Raw genomic sequence first — 21,136 nt, 5'->3', positions numbered from 1 at the left:
ACTGAATGTCATAAATGAGTCAGTGCTAAACCATAATCTGCACTTTAAACCTCCCTCAGGAGTCACACCGACAGCTCAGATTCAGAACGCAGAGTCTTCTCCAGCCTCTAATACCAAAGGTTTAATGAGTGAAAGCCAATTTAGGAAGTCAGCTTGTGATTGAGGACAAAGTATAAAGTTAATCGCAAAGCTGTGCACGGTATATTTACATCAGTCTAATTGCAGGCCATCATGGATGATTATACGACAACATCATGACTGGGATCGCAGGGTGAGGTTCTGATAAACAACCGGAAAACAAGGAAGACATTTACTTTTGCATATTTCAGATATTTAGTTAGGCAAGTTAAAGGACTGCACCCACCTTCCAAGTATGAAAGGTTATGAAAAACTATGTGCAGCTTTTAAAAATAACTCAATGGGACGTGCTGCTGCTTTAAAATTCAGAGCCTGCTGATTCTTGCCAGCTTTAACCCACTACAGTACCTCATAATCACATAAATGTCTTGACACTCCCCTTTCTAGAGAAGTCAGATGAGGAGTGTGAGGTTAGAGTGAGCATAACCTCACCTGGAACGCAGATGCTTCGCCCTGAAAGATAGAAACTGTTTGAATGTGTTGGCGGCATCTGCACGAAAGCCAGAGAGAGTCTTCAGTCCAGATTCAGGCCAATGTGTGCAGTCAATAAGAGCTTGTTCCTGGATAACCACGGAGCGTCCTTTCAAAGCACAAAGACGTAACGCTCTCCTAGAAGCAGCCATATGTGAAATGACAGAGGACTGAGTGATCACAGTTTGCGCAAATGACGAGAAACCAAGTGAAAAGGCAACATCTCATCCATTTATTCACCTTCTTATCAATACATACGTACAAGAGTAAAAAAAAAACAAAAAACAAACATCTCAGCTCAGAGTCATTCACTGTGCTACAGAAGAACGATTACAATCGAGTGCTACAGCAGGCATGAAAATACTGTACCACAACTATGTATAGAAAAATAAACTTCAGACATTTTAACTACATCTGTTCTGTGAGGGACCCTTTTACAGTTTCAACAATTTCCTGTCTTAAATAAACAAATGTTGCCATCAAATAAAGAAAAAGAAAAAAGCACAATGACATAGTCGCTTGTTTAGAAAGATCTGCATGCATCAGATTTACAGAGGAGTATTGTCCCCGCGGTCAGTTTGGCTTTGTGATGCCATAATTGCAGATACAATCCCAGAGATAGAAGGCAGTTTTTAGTCTTTGTGAGTCCACGAGGAGCAGAAAGAATTTGTGGGCTGGTTCTGAAAATGTGTCCATCACTTTTCACACATATAACGGCTGCAGCACAATACAGGCCGTCGGTCACGCTGCAGCCCGTTCATCATCCTCACTGCTTTGCTTTCTTTAAGATGGTACCCACTGCGGAGATGACGGTGGTCTTGGTACCGCTTGCTGTTGTTGTCACAGAGACGACGGCGGGCAGCGTGGCTGTGGTTGTGATGAGGGTGGGCTGGGCCAGGGTCACAGGGAGTGCAGAGTCCCACTTACTTTTCCTCTTCTGGGCATCTGTGACATAGTAAACACAGGGGAGGAGTCAGTAAGAGCAGGTCTGTGTTTTCTGGATTAACCGATTGGCAGGATGCATCATTCATCTCATTTTTGTGACCGCCTGCTAGCAACAAAGCGTTTAAAAATGATATTAATTTTAAAATTGTTTATTTGCTACTGTGTCTGTTATCTGTAACAATGGCTTACCAAACAAAAAAAGCCTGAAAAAGCACAAAGAAAAAGAAGAGCCAGCTTCTTGGAAGCAAAATAGAAACAAATAAGAAGTGGCTTAAGATTTTTGGACTGTACCTCACTAACCCAATAGCCTCATTTGTTCGTGTACACCTGAGGTCCAATCTGATCACACTACTACTGGAGCAGCTGAAGCTAGCAGATGTTGCAGTGCTTTACCTGTGGATGTAGTTGTGGTGTTGCTGGTGGTGGAGGCTGCTGTGCTGGAGGGGTTGGTGCCCTTCTTAGTCCCCGTGACAAACTCAATCTGGAAAAAAACAACAACACACACACACACACACACACACATATATTAAAACACTGGTTTAAATTGTTTGATTTATTATTGTTTAAAAAAACAACTTGACCGCAGTCACTGAAAAGCTCAACTTAAGAATCTACAGCAGAGGTTACAATAATATGTAAGCGAAGCATTTTGCACAACTACAAATACTGTGAACAGCTCTGATGTCTCTTAGCTTGAATACTGTAGCTACATAACAGTGAGTTCATTTCACATCAGGCAGAATAGCTGCTGTGCTCTACATGTTCATTCAAGTCCAGCTCAGTGCAACAGCAGGAATGATGCTGCTGATGGCAGCAGGTATCACTATGTTTTTAAACAACATTGTCCTTGGAAACTCCCATCACCCCCAGCATTTAGCTGTCTGAAATGATGCCCAGCATAAAGTCAAAAGAATCCATAGCAAAGAAAGACATACTGGGGGGGTGGGGGGAGCAGTTGGTTTTTATGTAGCAACCCAGAATGGGTGAAGCCGACAAGTACATCTGCCCTGGGCTGGGCCCGAGCTGCTGTTACGAGAGCTCAACTTGGCAACATTGATTTCTGTGTGTCAGATGGAGGTAAAGTAGAAATGAAGTACAGCTGGTGGAGACTTGCCCCTGATGCAGACTGACAGAGTAATCCACTCTTCTTTGTCGTTAGGCTCACCTTGGTCCGTTCCTTCTTGGCTTTCTCCAGTTTGTCCATCTCCACCTTCTGAGCTTTGGCTGGAGGATTAAAAGCAATTATGAGCGCTGATATGAAATCACAAAGAACAAGTAAGCGAAAATAAAAAGACTTACCGAGAGCTTCATAGTAAGAGTCTTCCGACCAGGCATGAGGATCGAACATATCTTTTGGGTAGTTGGTTCCCAGTTCATCTATGGCGCAGAACTGAATGAGCTTCTCGTAAATACTGAAAACAAAGAGGAGCTTCATAAGAGTCAAACAGTACATCTGCTGTCACGTGTAGCTGACAGCCCATGTGTGCGTTTGACGGTGTGGGTGCATTCTCCAGCTGAGCTGCATACCTTGGGTTTCTAAATTCCTTCTTTTGCTGGATATGGGCGTTTGTGTCAAAATCTCCATGGAGCTTCCTCTCATACAGCTTGTGAATCTTCTCCTGTTACAAAACAAACAAACTGGTGAAGGAAGAGAACACACACACACACGCCGCTGTTACAATTCACTTCACTTGTGTCACAATGCAGTGTCACTTAGGAAATAAACAACATGTTTATACCAGGAATGGAGTTACTGTAGATGAGTTTCCTGAATTTGCGGAGAAATATTTCACATCCACGTTCAACTAAACCACATAGAGCTGGCACATGTACCCAGATCCACAGTGATGCATGAGGTCTTAATATAGAAAAAGAAGAAATAAGAGGATAGTGCTCTTGTTCATCCATAGAGGTATCTCTATCATCACTACATGTCTAGGTCCACTGTTACTGTGTTAACAGCAACAAAACGAATTCCTGTGCTTCTAATATTAGTGTTTTCTAAAAAGCCATCCCTATTGGCTGGATAATTTGATGTAAACAACTACAAAAAATTATTTTTGAAGACGCACTTTCTGACCTTCCTCAAGTAAACTCTTTAAATGTGCACAATAAATCCCCGACTTAATTAAAATATCTTGTGTGGATTCTTGAGATTAACAAGCACACTAATATTAAACATATCTGGACTATAATGAATTATATTTACTTTCAAGGTTCAATAAGCATCCCTCTGCCACATGTAAAACCACAAATAGGATGTCAATAAACAGTGAAATAAACAAGGTTAATGGCTGAAGGCAAGCAGCGAGCATGTCGCGAATAGATCAGCACCAAAATATGCAGTTTGTTCCAGGATGAGTCCATCCCTATAAACTCCCACAGAAAATGCAAAAACAAACATGCTCACAGCATTGTCACTATGGACACTCTGCACCCTTAAAGTAACTGTATGCCCCACTTAAATTGTAATTACAAGTTATGCATTTGTTAGAGAGCAACCCTTAGGTGTTGTACCACTTTGGTTGGACAAATGACATTAGAAGCTTCATTTATACTTCTGCACTGATGCATGTAGATCCTATGAGATAACCTATACAAGTATAGCTGACGACTGTCAGCATTTAAGCACTCACTGGCAGTGATGTTATTTCTCTTTTTATTAAAGAAGTAGCCAAAAATGCACAAGAGGAAACTGTGAGTGACACTTGCTGCAGACTGTCTACACCATGTTGTCACATTTTAACTTTTAAACTACAAAAGAAAACACATCTTTACAAGTCTTCCAATTTGACACACTCTCTATAACAGGTACAATAGTCAAATATCTACTTTACACTGATGTAAAGCCCCAACAAACCTACTGGTGACTGATAAAACTATTGGAGCTGTTGCAAGTGTTTTTTTTTGTTGTTGTTTTTTTATTAGGCTAACACATGATAGTGATTCTGCTGCTCTGCTTTGGACCAGTCTGGACACTTCCTGCCTCTCCCTCAGAAGGTTTCACTTGAATTTCCAGCAGCAAAATTTTGACAAATGCAGACTTATAAAAAATAAAAACAGATATTGTGGTCAGCTTTTCCTAAAACACAAATCTTTTCCAGAGATATCCGAGTTTCAGACTGAGCTCAGTGAGTTGGCAGCCAGTGGATCGCTCTAATCTGCTCTAATCTCAAGGTCGCGGTATGATTGCAAAAGGCATTTGGAAACAGTTCACAAAGTGGCTACATTCCAGCGCTGGTGAATTGACAGGAAAAACAGAATATTTGCGAAATCCAATTAAGCCATACTGTGAGAGTACATGTGCTGCAGCTCCTCTGAGCCCAGAGGGCAGGGATATCCAGGCTGTTATGGTGAAGGTGAATCATTAGTTGTTCGTCTGATAGGTGGGGGAGTGTCAGCCCAGAGGGGATACTGCTGAGCTGTTCACTTACTAAGTCAGCTGTATGTCCTGACCTGCCTTTGCTCCTCAGAAGACAAACCTAACTGACTGAAGCTGGAAGCGCCGAAAATGCAAAGCAACGAAAAGAAATCAGCGGCGGTGATGCTGAGCAGACTGAGGATGACACTGTGTGCCGGTTTAATTACAGGGGTGCGCCTCAGGATTTATGTCGCCACCAGAATGTATTTCTAACCCGAGAGGGAACAAGTGAAAGCTAAATGAGTCGCTTGGTGTCAACAGGAGGTTATTTTCAGTGCATAAATATCCCATATGTTTCGTGTGTGGATGAGGCAGCTTCGAACCTTTAGCGTTTCAAGTCTTGGTTTCTAAATCTGATCTTATGCCAAGGCTGTGAGCGCAGACTGTTTTCTCTCCCCATGGAACCAATTTCTTCTTTTTTAAGCTAATGACAAGTTCTTTTAGGAGGATGAATTTACTACCTGGAAAGTAGTTATCCAGCACATAAACAAGTCTACAAAACCCCAGATTATTCAATCAAGCCCTTATAAAACCCCAAACCCCAGCTTTAACCACACCCTCCCCCCCCAATCTGATTAGCAGGCATAACTGTGGCCTAAGTGGTGTTACTCAAGCTGCTTGCATGATACAACAGCATTAAAGCGTGTGCTGCAAGTGAAATGTATGTGGTTAAGAGAACGTTTAGCAGTGGTGTTGGGTACCTGTAGATGGCTGGAGCAGCGTCCGGGGGGTTCGGAGGGGATCTTGATCTCGTCAGGTGACATGTTTCTCACCTTTTCTGAAAACAGAGCTGGAAGGAAAGAAAAATAAACATAAGCCTAATGTGCTTTCACCTCTGTGGCTTTTCCCTGCGTGTCTTTACATGCAGGATTAGCTACGTTAGACGGCTAAAATGTAGAAGTACATCCACCAAATGAGAAATTGGAGAGGTGGTGGTGGAATACGGACATGAATTGGAGAAGAAACTCGATTAATGTGCGTCAAAGTATTACTGGAGAATTCCTGAGCACCCTTGTGTTCATCTTACTCCTAAGTGTGTGCCAGTAAGTTTTACAGGGCAGTGTGGTATGAAGAGAGCATGTCCCAGGCAGGGAGTGGCTGCTGTTGGGGCTTGTATAGAGAAGGCAGACTCCTTTCGTCTCCTTTGTTTTGCTCGACTTGTCTCCCTCTGCTCTCTCTGACTGCAGGCCAGGCATTCTTCTGTGTCACTAACTCTTAATCACACAGACACAGTCATTTAGAGCTGTCAGTACTTCGGTGAGTAGATGCTGCAAGTGTGCATGTATGTGCAGATGGAGGAACTCGTGTCTGCTGAAGCTCTATGAAGAACACTGACAAGTAAGAACCTGACTGGACATGAAAAGACCAAAAAGAACGTGCTTACTGTGTCTTGTTTCACACTTTAGCTTACAGAGCAGAGCAAAATCCCATCATCACATACGCACAACCCAATTACTTTTATTCTTATATTTAATGTTTTTATTCAATTCAAAAGAAAACATCCCACCCAGCTTTCAATCAGGGAACATAAGGGAAAAAATCCCGTTAGACCCAAAGTCATTTATCAGAGTATATATTCAAATTCCTGACACAAGACCAAAAACCAAACCTGAGCTCCCCTTCAGGTGTTACAGGATTAAAAATAGACAATTCTCTTAGCAAGCCATCATTTAAAATGGACTTAGGCAAAGTGGAAAACCTGTGTTTGGAAATAATGGAGACTGCATCATCTTGGCTCTATGTGAGCAGAAACATTACTGCAACACAGTTAAGCAACATGTGCCAGAGCTGAACTCTGCTCGTGTGCAGACACGATGCTAATCATTTTCTATCTTCATCAGCCTGCTGATCATGATCATATGGGTCCACAGAGGCGCACATGTCTATACTGTTTTGGTGCACCGATTGCCCGCATGTCAGAAGACTAAGAGGCGGAGCACCTCTCTTTCCCTTTTGTTGGATAACTGATATGGTTATAGTTAACCTCCCCCGTTGGAGTAAAGGAGGGGCAGGGCGTTCCCTCTGTTGGCTAGACACAAAAGTAAAGCTGAGCATGCATGTGCATAGGTTCATACGCATGCCTAAGATGTGAACTAGTTTAGAGATATATAGAGATATACAGAGATATTCAGTTACGTGAACATGAACTGGTCTTGTGTAAATAGTCTGTGGCACTAAACCTCAGTTATTAGAGACAGAAAACTTCTGTAGCACCAAACAATAAAAACCTGACAAGGCAAGTCCGATGACTCAGAGGCATTAGGTGGTAGCTTGGTATTTTACAAAACTCTCTCTACACAAAGACTTGCAAACACTGTCTAACAGTGCTGCTGCAACAAGGTTTAACAGTGTGGAAGCCTGCTAATCCACTTAAAACAACCTGAGATTTACTTCACAATTTTGTGCCCTTGTACAAACTCTAAACACTAAAGTGCGTCGGATGGTAGTAGCAGTGTGAGTGTGAATAAATCACAGCCTGTGTAATAAATACAAAAATAAATAAATCCCTGCTAATTATTCAGCTCAGCATGGGAAGGAATATTCTCAAACAACAGGAAGAATCTGAGAGTAATAAACAGACAGAGAAAAGATTATATTCTGTTTCTAAATCACCATCTGTCTTCCTAAAAACAGACAGAAAGTCAAAGTCTGTGCCCTGGGGGTTTTTTTCTGGGAAAGGCAGACAATGTCCGTCCCTTCAGTAAACAGACAAAGAGCCATCTTCAGCTTGCTGACAGAAGGCTTTTAGCCAGATGCTCTGTGACATTTACTGACAGACAAGACGGAGGAGCCGAGCTCCACTGCAGGAATGCCAAGGGTCCGGGCTCAGGCTATGAGTCACACTGACACTACAGTACACTCGTGGCAATAGCAACTGCTTTGAAAGCTTTAAAATCGCGCTAGTGCATCTCCTTTTCCTCTGGGACTTGTTTTTATGCCTGAGCCAGGCTAGAAGTTTGGAAGAGGTGACGGTAGCGGGAAATTATTTGTGAGCAGAGGCCATTCCTCTCGTGGAGAGTGATGGCAGATATTACACAGTGAGATGTGCTGACACCTTTTAAAATGATTTTCATCCATTTTATAAACATATGTTACACAACTCTTCTCACACTCGTTTTCTGCGAGACATTCTTTCAAAATAAAACATTTAATCCATGAGAAATCACATAATTTTAATTGTAATTATGAGTTGTCTACCCTCGTGGCAATGCATTACCACATGTCGAATGGGTGTCGCACTGCCTAATCTGTGCCATCATCCGCATCCAGCTGGGGGCTGCATTAACCAACAGCAGAGAGAGAGACGGTCAGTGCCAGAGGTTTACAGTCTAAGAGGTTGGTGTATAAAACGCCACTCCCTGTATCACTCATATCCTGCCTGATTTGATGTTTCCTTACACACCTGTACAGATCAGTCATTACTCACTAACCACTGCCAGGTCCTTGTTAGTCCTTCATTTATTAGTCAGTGGACAAAGAGGCTTGAATAAGTCAACTAGGTCTAGGTAGTGATTCATACACCTACTGTACCAACACCCAGCTGGCATTGCTAAAAAATCTGATTCTTTCACATATTTTTGAAAGAAATTCAACAAATGTATTATTATCCTTTTAAGCAAATAATTACAGCCATGTCTGAGGCACTCAGCTTTGAGTGCTATTAGGTTCTACAAAGGATAAGTCAGAATATATACTGTACTTTTTCCAAAAGGTGTAATTTTCTACAACAATTGTTTTGTTTTTTTTTTAAATATATTTTTTACACCTGACTAAAAAAGGCAAACTGTGGATTTCCCGGGGATTACATTCAGCTAAAGAATCACAGGTTTTCTGCAAAGATATCAAGCTCTAACGTAAATCGAATGCAATTTAGTACCTCCTGGATGATCGTAGCAGCCATCTATATATCATCACATCTTTTTAAATTCATTTCAGGTGGGCTTCATTAAGGATAAAACTAAACTATTAAAGATTACAACTTTAACCAGGCAATAACCATCTCAGCTCTATGTGGCTAACCAGCAAAGCAACAAGGCTGTTGTTGGAAAACCATCTTTATAATCACTCAGTCACTGGATATTGGACAGTTTTAACATAAACTGTATTTCAAATACAGTTTATGTTAAAACTGTATTTCTCTACAAAGTTTGGCTAATGTACTGGAGTATAATTATAGCCATCCACATTTCACTGCAATGAATGCCTCCTGGTCTTGTCTGCATCTTTACATTCATTCATTCATCTTTACAGTCAGTTACATAGTTACGAGTTCAAAGGTGGCCGCTGATGTCGCTGCAAAGTCTCAGAGCCATCTTGGATACAACTTTTGTTTTTTCAATAGGAAGAGGGCCATGTGACACATCAAACTTATTGGTACTGTCACAAGAAAAGGAATGGTGTGCTTGGTTTCAATGTAACTTTATTCTTTCATGAGTTATTTACAAGTTTCTCTTTGTTCACAGCCATTAACATGTCGAACCCATCACTTTTGTTGTTCCAACAGTCTTGGAGGGATCCATCCAATGTGGGTTAGTGTCAGACCAATAGTGGTGGTTTTGTTTGTTAACTTCACCATTCACATAAAAGTTTGCCTCATCACTGAACAAAATCTTCTGTGTGAACTGAGGGTCCTGTTCCAATTTTTGTTTTGCCCATTCTGCAAATTCTGTGCGCCGATCTGGGTCATCCTCGTTGAGATGCTGCAGTAGCTGGAGTTTCTAAGGGTGCCATTTGTGAGTAGCTAATATCCGCCGAAGGGATGTTCGACTAATGCCAGTCTCCAGTGACATGCGGCGAGTGCTACGCTGTGGGCTCTTGCTGAATGAAGCTAGGACAGCCACTGATGTTTCTTCATTAGTGACAGTTTTCTTGCGTCCACATTTTGGCAAATCCAACACTGAGCCAGTTTCACGAAACTTAGCGAGCAGTTTGCTAACTGTAGCATGGGAGATGGGTGGTCTCGTAGGGTGTCTTGCATTGAAATCTGCTGCAATGACCCGGTTACTGCGTTCACCAGATATCAACACAATTTCGATCCGCTCCTCACATGTTAACCTCTTCGACATGTTAATGGCTGTGAACAAAGAGAAACTTGTAAATAACTCATGAAAGAATAAAGTTACGTTGAAACCAAGCACACCATTGTTTTTTCTTGTGACAGTACCAATAAGTTAGATGTGTCACATGGCCCTCTTCCTATTGAAAAAACAAAAGTTGTATCCAAGATGGCCAACTTCTAAATGGCCACCATGGTCACCACCCATCTTGAGGAGTTTTCCCCCTCACATATACTAATGTGCCACAAACAGGACTTTAATATCACCAACCATTCCCATGTTATTACGGTGTATCCATATAAATGGCCCACCCTGTATATACAGTGGAACCCTGACTTACGAATACCCCGTTTCACGAAAAATTCAAGTTACGAAGGCACTGAACGGCAATATTTCTGCCCGTGTTACGGCAAAATGCCCGAGTAACGAAACCGCTGGCTCTGATTGGCTCAGCCAAGCCTACAATGCCCACAATGCCTTCCGAATCATGTGACAACCCCTTGGCTTCCGTACTTGCGCTTCGCTGTTCCACTTGAACGACGCATTGTGGTTCTAGTTAGCAATTAGCCTATCAATCAGCATCGCCTCACTCAAAACGTGCAATGGGTGCTTCGACTTACAAAAATTTGCGACTTACGAAAGACCCTTGGGAAGAAATTAATTTTTAAGTCGGGTTCCACTAAAATTAAAAAAAAAATTAATATTTTTTAAATATTAAATCAAGTCCATTTTAAGAGCTTGTGGACAACAGTGGGGAATATATCACAGGCTTGGGCTAATACTTCTGTGTAGGGTCAGTTTATTGTTCAAAGTTAAAGATTGAGCACAAGGATTACTTTAATCCTTTAATTGCCGCTCTATATTCTGCGTGAGCACATGCGAGTTCATGCGTATACTCACCAACTAGCTCCTTGGGGTCCTTTTTTTCTGCTTCTGAGATCTAGAAATCACAAGAAAAGGGGTGAGAGTGGGAGGGCAGAAAAATGAAAAAACAGGGGACATTTAGGCCTCTTTTTATCATTAGTGCTCGATGGTGGGAAATAAACGCAGCATCAGTCATAGATATTATGAGACCATGATTCCTGCTAGGGTTTAGTTGGTGAGATGAATGATCTAATCAAAGGTGTTAGATAATTAGATAACTCTTTATTGTCATTGCACAGTCATACATAGTACAATGGTACAATGAAATTGGAAAACTGTACAGGTGAAAAAGAGAGCGCTAAAGACAAAAGCTCATTCTCTGTATACCTGAAACCTAAAAATCACAGAACCCAGAAGCAGACTTCACACACTACAGAGCAGTTTCTTAGCAGTAACAGAAGCCTGAACTGTAAATCTTAGAGAAGATTCCAGAGAACGACTTGGCTCAGCAGGAGGAGGAGTCTTGTACAGCCCTTAAAATATGCCGCCTATTGTGCCAGCATTGTGGGCATAACACAGGTTCAGCACAAAAGAACAGCGCTGTTATTCACAGGAATCATGCCGTCACCTAGCAACTGCACGGGCACATCAAAGAACTGTCCTGAAGTGGGCCAAATCACAAGGTGGTGGTGGAGGAGGGAGGACGGCAGAAAGACATGTAAATACAGCAAAGAACCCCAGCAAAAAAAAATTAGACTATTTGATACAGAGCTTAAAATTAAACGAATTAATTTAAAAAACAAACAAACAAACAAAAAACAAAAAAAACACTCATCACTTCACTGATCCTCCAGTTGGCACGGCTTCCCCTTTTAGCTCGCCCTCACAGTAAGGTCACAGTAAGCAGCTTTTGAGGACTTTTGTACAGAGAATATAAATTTAGCCGTCTCACAAGGCCACACCAAAAATATTACCACCCTTTCAGATCAACAACAGGCCCTTCTAATTTCAGCTAACTGTGCACATCGTCAAGCCATCTGTCTAGCATGAGTAAACACGGACTTGTAACCACACATATACCAAAAGATTATTCACTGGAGGGACGCTGATCACGTATCTACTCATTTAAGTTTTAATTACTGGAAACAGTGTAATAAAGGCCAATGCTACATTATTATAATAACAGAATATGGTGTTGAATACACCATAAGGGGGTTACTTCTAATTCTACATTTTCTTCTTTCTTGATGGGATTTCTGTGAGACAGCTGTATGAAATATCAGCTGTTAGCGTTTTGTATACATCCAGCAAACTGGGAAAAAACGATTTAAGACTGACCGGATTGCTTTAATTGTATCAGCTGTATAAACAAAGCGATATGCTTCCTCGTTAAAAGGAGCACTCCACTGAACATGAGGTTCAGTCTGTTTCTCACCAGGAACAGTTCTGTGTGTGGAAGATCCACAGAAAATGGTATCCAAGTGGATTTGAACTCAGGCCTCTGCAGCAGCAGCATTTTAGCATGTGGGCTGCCCTCTTATAACAGACTCATTCAGCACTGCTACAATAGCAGGAATATTATTACTATTATTATTATTATTACTACTATTTTGTTTCCCTCTCCTTTGGGCTGCTCCCTTGAGAAGATGAAACAGTGGATCATCTGCCTCCATCTCATCCTATTACCAGCATCCTTTTTGTGTCACATAACTTTCTTTCACTACATTCATGAATGATCTCTGTGGTTCTTTTTTCAGCGTCACTGTGTCCAAACCACACAGCTCACCATCTCAAACCTTCCCCATTACTCTTGCTGTTATTCTTCTGTCCAAAATATTCCTCTTCTCTTGAGAGTGTACCTCCAGCTCTCTTAAACCTGCTCATCTGTCATCTTTCTTGCTCATACATGTCGTGCACCACCCTCACTTCCCTTCCACTTTTACATGCAGTATCACAGTTTCTCTTTTCAAACACCACCATTTAGACCTACAAAGACAGTGAGGCTCCTTCTGATCTGTACTCTTAACACTCTCAGAAGGAAACATTGCATCTGCAGTGCAAAAAAGCCATAATGCTGCTGACTGATTGTCACGTCTCTCCTTAATCTAGCTTCAACAACTCCTGGTATGGTTCATTATCTTCAGAGCGTTTTTCTGGGCCAACCTCTTTTCGACCCTTCGTATCTGGCCTCACCTCCTCCTTGCTAATCCTCTGCACACCTTGATTCACTAACTGTCCTCCATCTGCTCTCTCATTTTTTTCATTCATGAGATCCTCAAAGTACTCTTTTCACCTTCTCAATACACTCTCTTCTTTTGTTTATGACATTTCCATCGGTATCCTTGATCACCCTAACCTGCTGCACATCCTTTCCAGCCAAGTGCTTTTCTCCTTCCTTAGTGTTCAAGCTCCAGGATCATTAGCCTCGAAGGAACACTTAACACCTTAGTGCTACTTGTTAGCATGTTAAACTGGGAAAAACGAAACACTGGAGAGAATTGCCTGGATTTATAAAACCACATAGATTTTGGGTAACAGAATGAGAATTATAGTCGAGATAGTGGTTAAAAAATGTGTAAATGAAATAAATTGGTCACACCACATAAAAACAAAACTGACTTTTTCACCAGATGGTACTAGAAGGTGAGGATCCCAAAATTCAGAGCACTACTCTCAGATATGTTGGACAATAATATCTCTAAATATTTCAGAGCTCTGTCACTTATGACATTTAGTTTGTCTAATTTATTTATTTTTAATTAACATATCCTCCAGCAAGCTTAAAAATTATGAGCAAGATTATAGAACAATCCATTTTACTGAAAATTAAAACTTCCAGGCAATTATTAAATAAGCATTACTGGAAACATAACAGATCCCCTCTTCTCAATATCTCAGTTGGTCACCAACTAACAGAAACAGTGCTTTGAAATTAAGCGATAGGGACTCTGATGCACGCTCTTCAAGGAAACGTTCTCCTGTAGTAGGGGGCTCTGCTGCACAGCTATCACAGATCTAAAAAGAACTATCAACTTTATCGACAATACAAAGGCTTCACACTACAGATTATCCCCTTTATCTCCATTCCAGCAGACAGTTCCCCATGCCCGAATGTGTAAACTCAATGTTTTCTTAAGATCTCAGACTAGATCACAGTACAATCTAAAACATTAAAGGAGAACTTGGATATATCCAACCACAGTTCTTATCGAGCACAACAGTCTTTGTGGTTAAATGAGGCACTGCGCACTCTCAATTAAGACACGTATCACACCAACACCTAACAGCTGCCATTCACAGATAAGCCAACTGCAAACGACAATAAGTTTGAGGACAAAGTGAAAGCTAATATAAACATTCACTCTCTTTTTGGGTTTCTAAATCTAAACCCAAATATTAGCCTGTTGACCTAACATCTGCTTATGCAAACTACACTGCTGCTAGATTTCACCGCAGAATTTCTAGCAAAACCAAAATGAGTAGTATCCTATTGCTTTAGAACAATATCTTAGTGATGGTAACAAAAGCAAGAAAACACATCGAGGCTTTAAACTCTCTCTCCCAACGTAGCCAAAATTACACGACAACCTCTGTTTTTAATGCAACTGCTCACAAAAGGTATTTGCAGCAGGTTTAAATAACACTACTAAACACATGGGCACGTTTCCAAAGTAGTTGGGATGCTTTGTAAAATAAAAACTGTCCTTTGCACACAGACATTCTCCAGATTATATGAATATACTTTAAATGATCAGATATTCATTGTAATCTCTCTGAAGGTTTATTCCATTTAAATCAAACTGGTTTTCTTCTGCCTTACCTCAGTTCACTTGTGCAGATGTGAACATGGTAATCACGCTAGTAAAACAAATCGACTGCACTGAGACCCTTTGGAGGAGGTGGTCTCAGTCTTCATTTATGGTGTGAATAGGATTCTTATGTTCTATAGTGAATAAAATACGGGTTAACGAGAGCTGCAAATTGTTTTTTTAATTTTCATTTTGCACCACATCCCAACAGAAGAAAGTGAAGTATTTCCCTACAAAGTACACAGAATATGTTTCATTAACTTTCCTGGAAATGTTTCTCTTCCATGGCAATAAAGCTCTACATGTTGATACACGCAGCACTGAGAAACCACATCATGAACCACAGTTATCATTACCATACTGCAATGTCCTTTCATTGCCATCACTTCATGATGTGGCATAACCAACAGGCAAAACTCACAAAATCCCCTCAGACAGCCATCACAGAAATGTTGTAAATCAAAGCCTCAGTCAAGCTATACATCCTCTGCCAAACAGTGCAGCAGGAAGCTGGCACACCGTCTGGCTCATACAGTTTGAAAACACATACAAAGGGTGTGGTTAGTATGGTGTGAAGGTCCAAGTAGTGTGCTTTACAGAATCAACACGGCTGGTTCGCCTCTTCACTTTAAGCCACACATGAAGATGCATCAGTGACTCATAGCGTACTTCAAATCCATGAACCCACAGCACCATCTAGTGAATATGCTCTATCGCTGCATGTTGTGGCCGCCATCGCTGTGCTTCAGGTTAGTCACAAAACAGAATGACAAACTAATCAGGCTTAATCACTAAATCTAATCAATCCCACAGTGTTCAAATACCTCAAAGTCATCTGCGTCCCTCCCCTCGTCAGATTCGTCCACTTCCTATAAAAACAAAAATGCAGAAGGTTAACACTGTAAGGGGCAAAAAGGAAAAGAGACCATAATGGGGAGCCGAGCAGCAGGACCAACAGCCAGCACTGGGCTGAAAACCTATTAGTCAACTATTTCATCTACAAGTGGGCCTTAAATAAAGCATTTCTGGGAGGTTGTAAGGCTGACTGTGATTTCTAGCAACTTAAGCAAGGCTCGCAAAATTTCAAAATCTCTGGTAGCCCTTTGAGCCGGCACTCTTCAGTTTTTGGTAGCCCAAAATAAATTTAGGTAGCCCGAATAAAAAAAAGAGAGCAATTTTTTTATGTTTTGTTTCCGTTACAATATTATACATTAAAGTATAATATTGTAACAGAAACAAAAATTAATCAAAAAATTGTTAAAATACAAATCACAACATTGTATAAAAATTACAATCATCAACTCAAATACTTGGTTCTCATTGAACAGAAATTTCTATGAACTTGTAAGAACTGTGTAGGACATGAATCAGTCTGTGTCAGATCCTGAATATGACATTTCCACTGGAGTCACGGGTCAGAGGTAAGTGGAACCAAGATCGAGGCCATTTGCTTTTTGAAGTTTGCAAAGACTGCTAAATTTTGCCAGTGGTAGTTCACTCTTTGCAACATAGCACGCTGTTCTAAACAGATTTTTCAGGACTTCTTCTTGTGCTTGGTTTATTTTTAGTATGTTTTTGCAATTGGTGTTTGTTCCGGGAAACATACTGCAGACTGAGCAATAATGCATTTCTTGCATTTCTCATGGGTTCTGATGGGGTCTTTCTTAAAATTACTGGTCCCAGTAACAAAGGCGCTTGTCGACTCAGAAATCGAATGAAACTCACAACACACCTGGCAGAACATCATGTTATTTAGCTCGTCATATTCCAACAGAAATTCTTTTGTCCATGAAACCAAAAAAGCTGCGCTTTTTTTGTCTCATTGTCTGATTTGTCATAACTTTTCCGTTTTGTGGTCGGCTTTTCTTTGGCTGTCCCTTCTTCACCCTGACCTGTCTTATTTGGCTGAGCAGAACTAAAACACCGGCGTAAATCCTGCTGCTTTTACACACGTACTTACATAACGGTCAGCGATTCTCTGCGCAATCAACCTCTCACATGTTTAAGCTTGCTGCGAGAGATTTCACTTGTCATGTCTGAATAGTAAGCTAATCACCGATAAGACGACGTCAGAGGAATTGGTGCGCAATTAATCGTCACTCACCAATCAGTGCTGAAGCTCTCTATACACCATTCACGCGGTCGCAAAGTGAAAGCAAAAAACAAGCGCAAATTCAAACGCGATTTCAATGTGTCACATATTGACAGTGGCTCACCGATGCCAATGACATAATTGCTCAGCTACATTTTCGAAAGAATGCAAAAGCATCGACATATATTTTTCCTTCCTATGATAGCCCGACAGGCAGGGCAGAGATAGATTTTGGTAGCCTGACTGGAAAAATTTTGCAAGCCCTGTTAAGAGTGTGATACATGTGTGCCCAAAGAACACTTCAAAAATTTACAGTTTCATTTAAAGTTTGATGCAAATTAAAACATTTGCAAAGGTGGCTACAGCAATAGTATGGAGGGGAAAAAAAGTAAAGCACTAATACCCGCTCTCATAATAATGCTTGTATATGTTCTTGGCTCTGTATGGCTGCTCTGCACCCGCTCTCAGCCTAACAACATTGTCTATATTGTGACTTTGGTGAGCTAATGTAATCTGCACAAAGATGCCAGAGAAAACAAACAGCATTGTAATGGAGCACTTTAAGAATAAGCTCTAAAACTAACAAGTAACTAAAGCATAATTTATTGTCCCAAAAATGTGCCAGTCTGCGTTCTGGTTTGCTTTTGGACAGAGCACAGACGGAAGTTTTCACCCATCACAAACTTGCCACCGCAAAATCCCAAATACACGTCACTGGATGTGAATGTTGATTGGTTGACAAGTGAATAGGGAGGGGTGTGACAGCAGAGATTACCGGGAATAGGAGAAGCGCGGAAAAATCTAAGATTGTAAAAACAGTAAAAGTACAGACAGCGCCTGCAGTGGACACTTCATTGATTTTAAACACTGTTAATCTTCAGCTCTTTGTACATTAAAAGTTCGGTCTTTTCTGAAGCTTGCTGACAGACCAACAACAGGACAAGATAGCTCAAAGATCAGTTGTATTACAAGTTTCTTTTTTTAACCCTGGCTCCATCTGACCACAAACATTCTCTGCAGGCAGACAGGCTGTCAGTGACCACCCACAGATTGGATTCGTGCAATCCCAGGTCAAGCATAAAGCAAGCATGGATAAGACTACATATGTGGCATTCAACATCAAACAAAGGAGGAACCATGGTTTGTCTTAGCCAACCGTTAGCCTTTTGATGTTGAAGATTTTGTCATTGATTAGTGGTCTTTGATCAATGGTCATGAGAATTTGCATCTTAATGATCAATGAACTGATCTCCCAGTCCACTGCTCCTTCGGGCGTGCTAGTTTCAGTCATTATGCAAATGTACTGAAACCTGCAGTCAGCCAAGACTGAAGAAGTCACTTGGATAAGTGACGAAACGTTTCTCCCACTGAAAACGCTACATCCAGATAAACAGAATCAACTTTTGGGGGATGTTGAAGATTGCACTTATGCTTATAAGAAATCAAATAATGTGAACGTAAAACTAAAGAAAAGAGGGAAAAAAAGTACTTTGGTGATGCTGATTTTGTAGTGGGGAGATCCTGATTATGATGCAGATCCAACCAAGCAATCAGCCTTCCAAACCCCTCTGTACTCAGTGAAGATTCAATGTCTCAAAACACACCACATACTCCGAGAGCACACAACACGTGAACTATTTTTCTGTCAGCTAGAGACATCAGTGGAATGGAACTGATTGATGAGTAAAAATAAAATCTAGAAAGCTCAGAATTCAAAACTGACCGAGTTGTTTTCTCTGCTGTCTTCATCTGCAGACTCTTTTTCTTCTGGGCCCACAGTTTGGTTCAGGTCATCCTCATCATAGCGATATACAAGGCTTCCTACACGCCCCCCTATTGATGCGAGATGGGGGGGGGGGGGGGGGGGGGGGGGGGGGTGTCACAAAGACACAGAAGTAAAAGAAATCAATTAGGCAGCAAAATCATTCTTTTATTTCACACATAACTAATTTTGAGTGATATCATTCTAACTATTGAAACCTCAAAGTAAGCCAGCCTATGAGACAACAGGAAATAGCCAAAGAAAGAGTTCGTCCTCAGTTTTAAATTGTCTGTTCTAGCCCTCATTGCCTAGACTAAAGCTTAGCAACACTGGGACCTCACTAATGGTCACTATACTCTGAAAACTTTACCGACTCCCTAAATTGGCACTTACTCATGAATCCCTGCTCTGAAAGCTTCTGTGCCAACTAACAACCACATGTCATATTTCTCTCGCTCTCAAGAAATTTACTTTAAGCTTTAAAATTAGAAGAGCTCAGTGGACAAAAAGGTCCCCTTATACTGATGTATATTTTATCAATGGGTTATTAATGTAAAGCGGTTTTACTACTGGTGTAGTTGCTTCCAGTGGAGTACATTACGCACATCCATCTGTAGCTAATGACTACTTAATTTGAGATTAATCTGATAATTATTCTGTCCATTAACAAATTGAAATATGGGTTAGTAAAATTAGGATTACAATGATCTTATGTCACAAGTCATAATCCAGCAATCCAGAAACAAATCAGTATATTTGGTCCCTGTGTGCCAACAGACAGGCTTTGGCTCTTTAAGAAAGGACGATATGAGAAATAAACATAATAAGGCCAACATGAAAACTGCCAGTGGATCACAACTATGGGAAAATATACTGGGATATAGAGTTGTACATTTCCGGTAGCTTTATTTTGGAGTCGATTGCTACTGCGAAGGTGTACTCAAAAATCATATCCAAAATACGAAAACGGAAAGATTGCGTTAAATTACAAAGAGCAGAGGATGTGTCATAAAAAAAAATAATCAAATGATCAATTTTGATGTTTGAAGAGCGTAGATCGATTGTTTGTTTACATCATTCAACACAAGCAGAACTGTATTACTGCATGCAGAAGACACATCGTCCACATTCAGAAGCACATCTCTGTGTAGTGACAGTTCTTATGATTTAAACAGGCAAAGGGACGGCAGTAAAAACTCCGGACCTGTGACAGCATCAAGTACGCTGGTGTTCCAATTGTACAAATCGCGAATCCGTGTTCGTGCTCTCGGCAAGTCCGGACTCGCGTACTTGAGAATTGAGTAAGGGCCTATCTCACCAGTGAACAAGGTTATCTCGGAGTCAAGAACACAACCCGGTATCCTGACACAAAACGCACCCTCCTCCGTTAACTAAAGACGCATGTTAATTTCCGTTTGGCAACAGTTTCTCTCAATAAAAAAACACCATCCAGCGAAATATGCGCATATTATGTTTTACGAACAAAACAACATGAACATGAAGATCGTCTAACTAGCTACATGCTAACGTTAGCTCCTACATGAAGTTCCGCAGTAAGGCTGGCGGACCTACAGCAAAGTATTTCATAGTCGTTAAACGTATGAAAGGAAGTTAAATACTTTTATATACCTGATTCTTCTTGTTCAGGGTCAGAGTCGGGCTCCGAATCATCTCCATAGACCGCTAAAGACGACAGCAGCGTACTCTTTTTACCGCTCGCCATTTCTGTGTAGTATCGCATAAACGGTGGGTCGCAGAATATTGACGTCATCAAAACGGTAACACACCGAAGGAACTGGTCTGCCACTGGGAAATGTAGTCATTTTGTTGGCCAGCGTTCATTCTTCTTCTTCTTCAGTCAAGTTTAACGGCAGCTTGCATCCAAAACTGTTGCATTACTGCCATCTCCTGGCTGTTAACCGTCCGTCACTCCTGAATCCTCAGATCCTCTTGATGAGACCAGTACTTCTCAAAAAACCACCACTTTCCCTTCACCATGACTTAACTTATTAACCACTTGTTCAAATGTAAGTTCCCTTCCACCACTCATTTCACCCCACATCACCCTCCTGTGACTTACATACTTCCTACAACTAAGGAGTACATGCTCAACCGTCTCCATATCAGTGCACCCATCACACAACCCAGTCGGATGTTTCCCTATCCGAAAAAGAGTACCATTTAAAAAGCAGTGGCCCGTTCGTATTCGACTGATAACAACCTCCTCACGTCTCTGCAATCCGCTACTCCTCTTAGCTTCTATTGTGTTTTGCACCCTATATAAATGTCTCCCTTTTGTTTCATTATCCCATGCCATTTGCCATAAGTTCCGACTTTCTGCCCAAACTACACTTTTCCCTTCAGATTTTCACAATGGTAACTGTACATCTATGTCCAGCGTTCATTCTATTGTTGTACCAGGTATTTCTAGGTATTGTTTCACTTACAGGTATTGATTCTTTAAGTTCACTTTGCATTTTATTTTGAAGGTTAGTTTCTCACAGGGCTGTGTTTTTACTTCCCTCCACTGTTCTTTTACCTTCCTTCCTTAATACCTGGATTGAATTCATGTGTGTC

At 41.0% G+C, this 21,136-nt stretch overlaps 1 protein-coding gene across 3 annotated transcripts; it reads right to left on the bottom strand.

Moving 5' to 3' along the window:
• Positions 1–818: 818 nt before the first annotated feature.
• Positions 819–20,342, bottom strand: sap30bp (SAP30 binding protein). Of its 3 annotated transcripts, none has more exons than XM_080871941.1 (10): positions 20,189–20,342; positions 18,521–18,630; positions 15,530–15,574; positions 10,933–10,972; positions 5,677–5,765; positions 3,082–3,173; positions 2,854–2,966; positions 2,669–2,778; positions 1,948–2,035; positions 819–1,554 (listed from the first exon to the last, which is right to left on the bottom strand). In XM_080871941.1, the coding sequence occupies exons 1-10, from the start codon at positions 20,328–20,330 to the stop codon at positions 1,376–1,378; spliced, it is 1,008 nt and encodes a 335-aa protein (XP_080728067.1). In that variant the 5' UTR covers positions 20,331–20,342; the 3' UTR covers positions 819–1,375. The 3 variants fall into 3 exon arrangements, with proteins under 3 accessions (XP_080728067.1, XP_080728068.1, XP_080728069.1); XM_080871942.1 differs by having other exon boundaries at positions 2,720–2,778; XM_080871943.1 differs by lacking the exon at positions 18,521–18,630 and having other exon boundaries at positions 20,189–20,311.
• Between the last annotated feature and the right edge of the window lie 794 nt (positions 20,343–21,136).

This window comes from Rhamphochromis sp. 'chilingali' (genome assembly GCF_963969265.1).
Source record: "Rhamphochromis sp. 'chilingali' genome assembly, chromosome: 22".
Taxonomy (NCBI): Eukaryota; Metazoa; Chordata; class Actinopteri; order Cichliformes; family Cichlidae; genus Rhamphochromis; species Rhamphochromis sp. 'chilingali'.
Note: the sequence above shows the minus strand (reverse complement) of the source record. Positions and strands in the feature narration are given on the sequence as shown.

Bases quoted from the DNA above. Each gene is read 5' to 3' on its own strand.
- sap30bp (XM_080871941.1), bottom strand. From the start codon at position 20,330: ATGACGTCAATATTCTGCGACCCACCGTTTATGCGATACTACACAGAA. The intron at 15,575-18,520 runs GTCAGTTTTGAA...TTGTTTTTATAG, and splicing joins ACAGCAGAGAAAACAACTCG to GAAGTGGACGAATCTGACGA. The intron at 5,766-10,932 runs GTGAGTATACGC...CTTTCCTTCCAG, and splicing joins GGACCCCAAGGAGCTAGTTG to CTCTGTTTTCAGAAAAGGTG.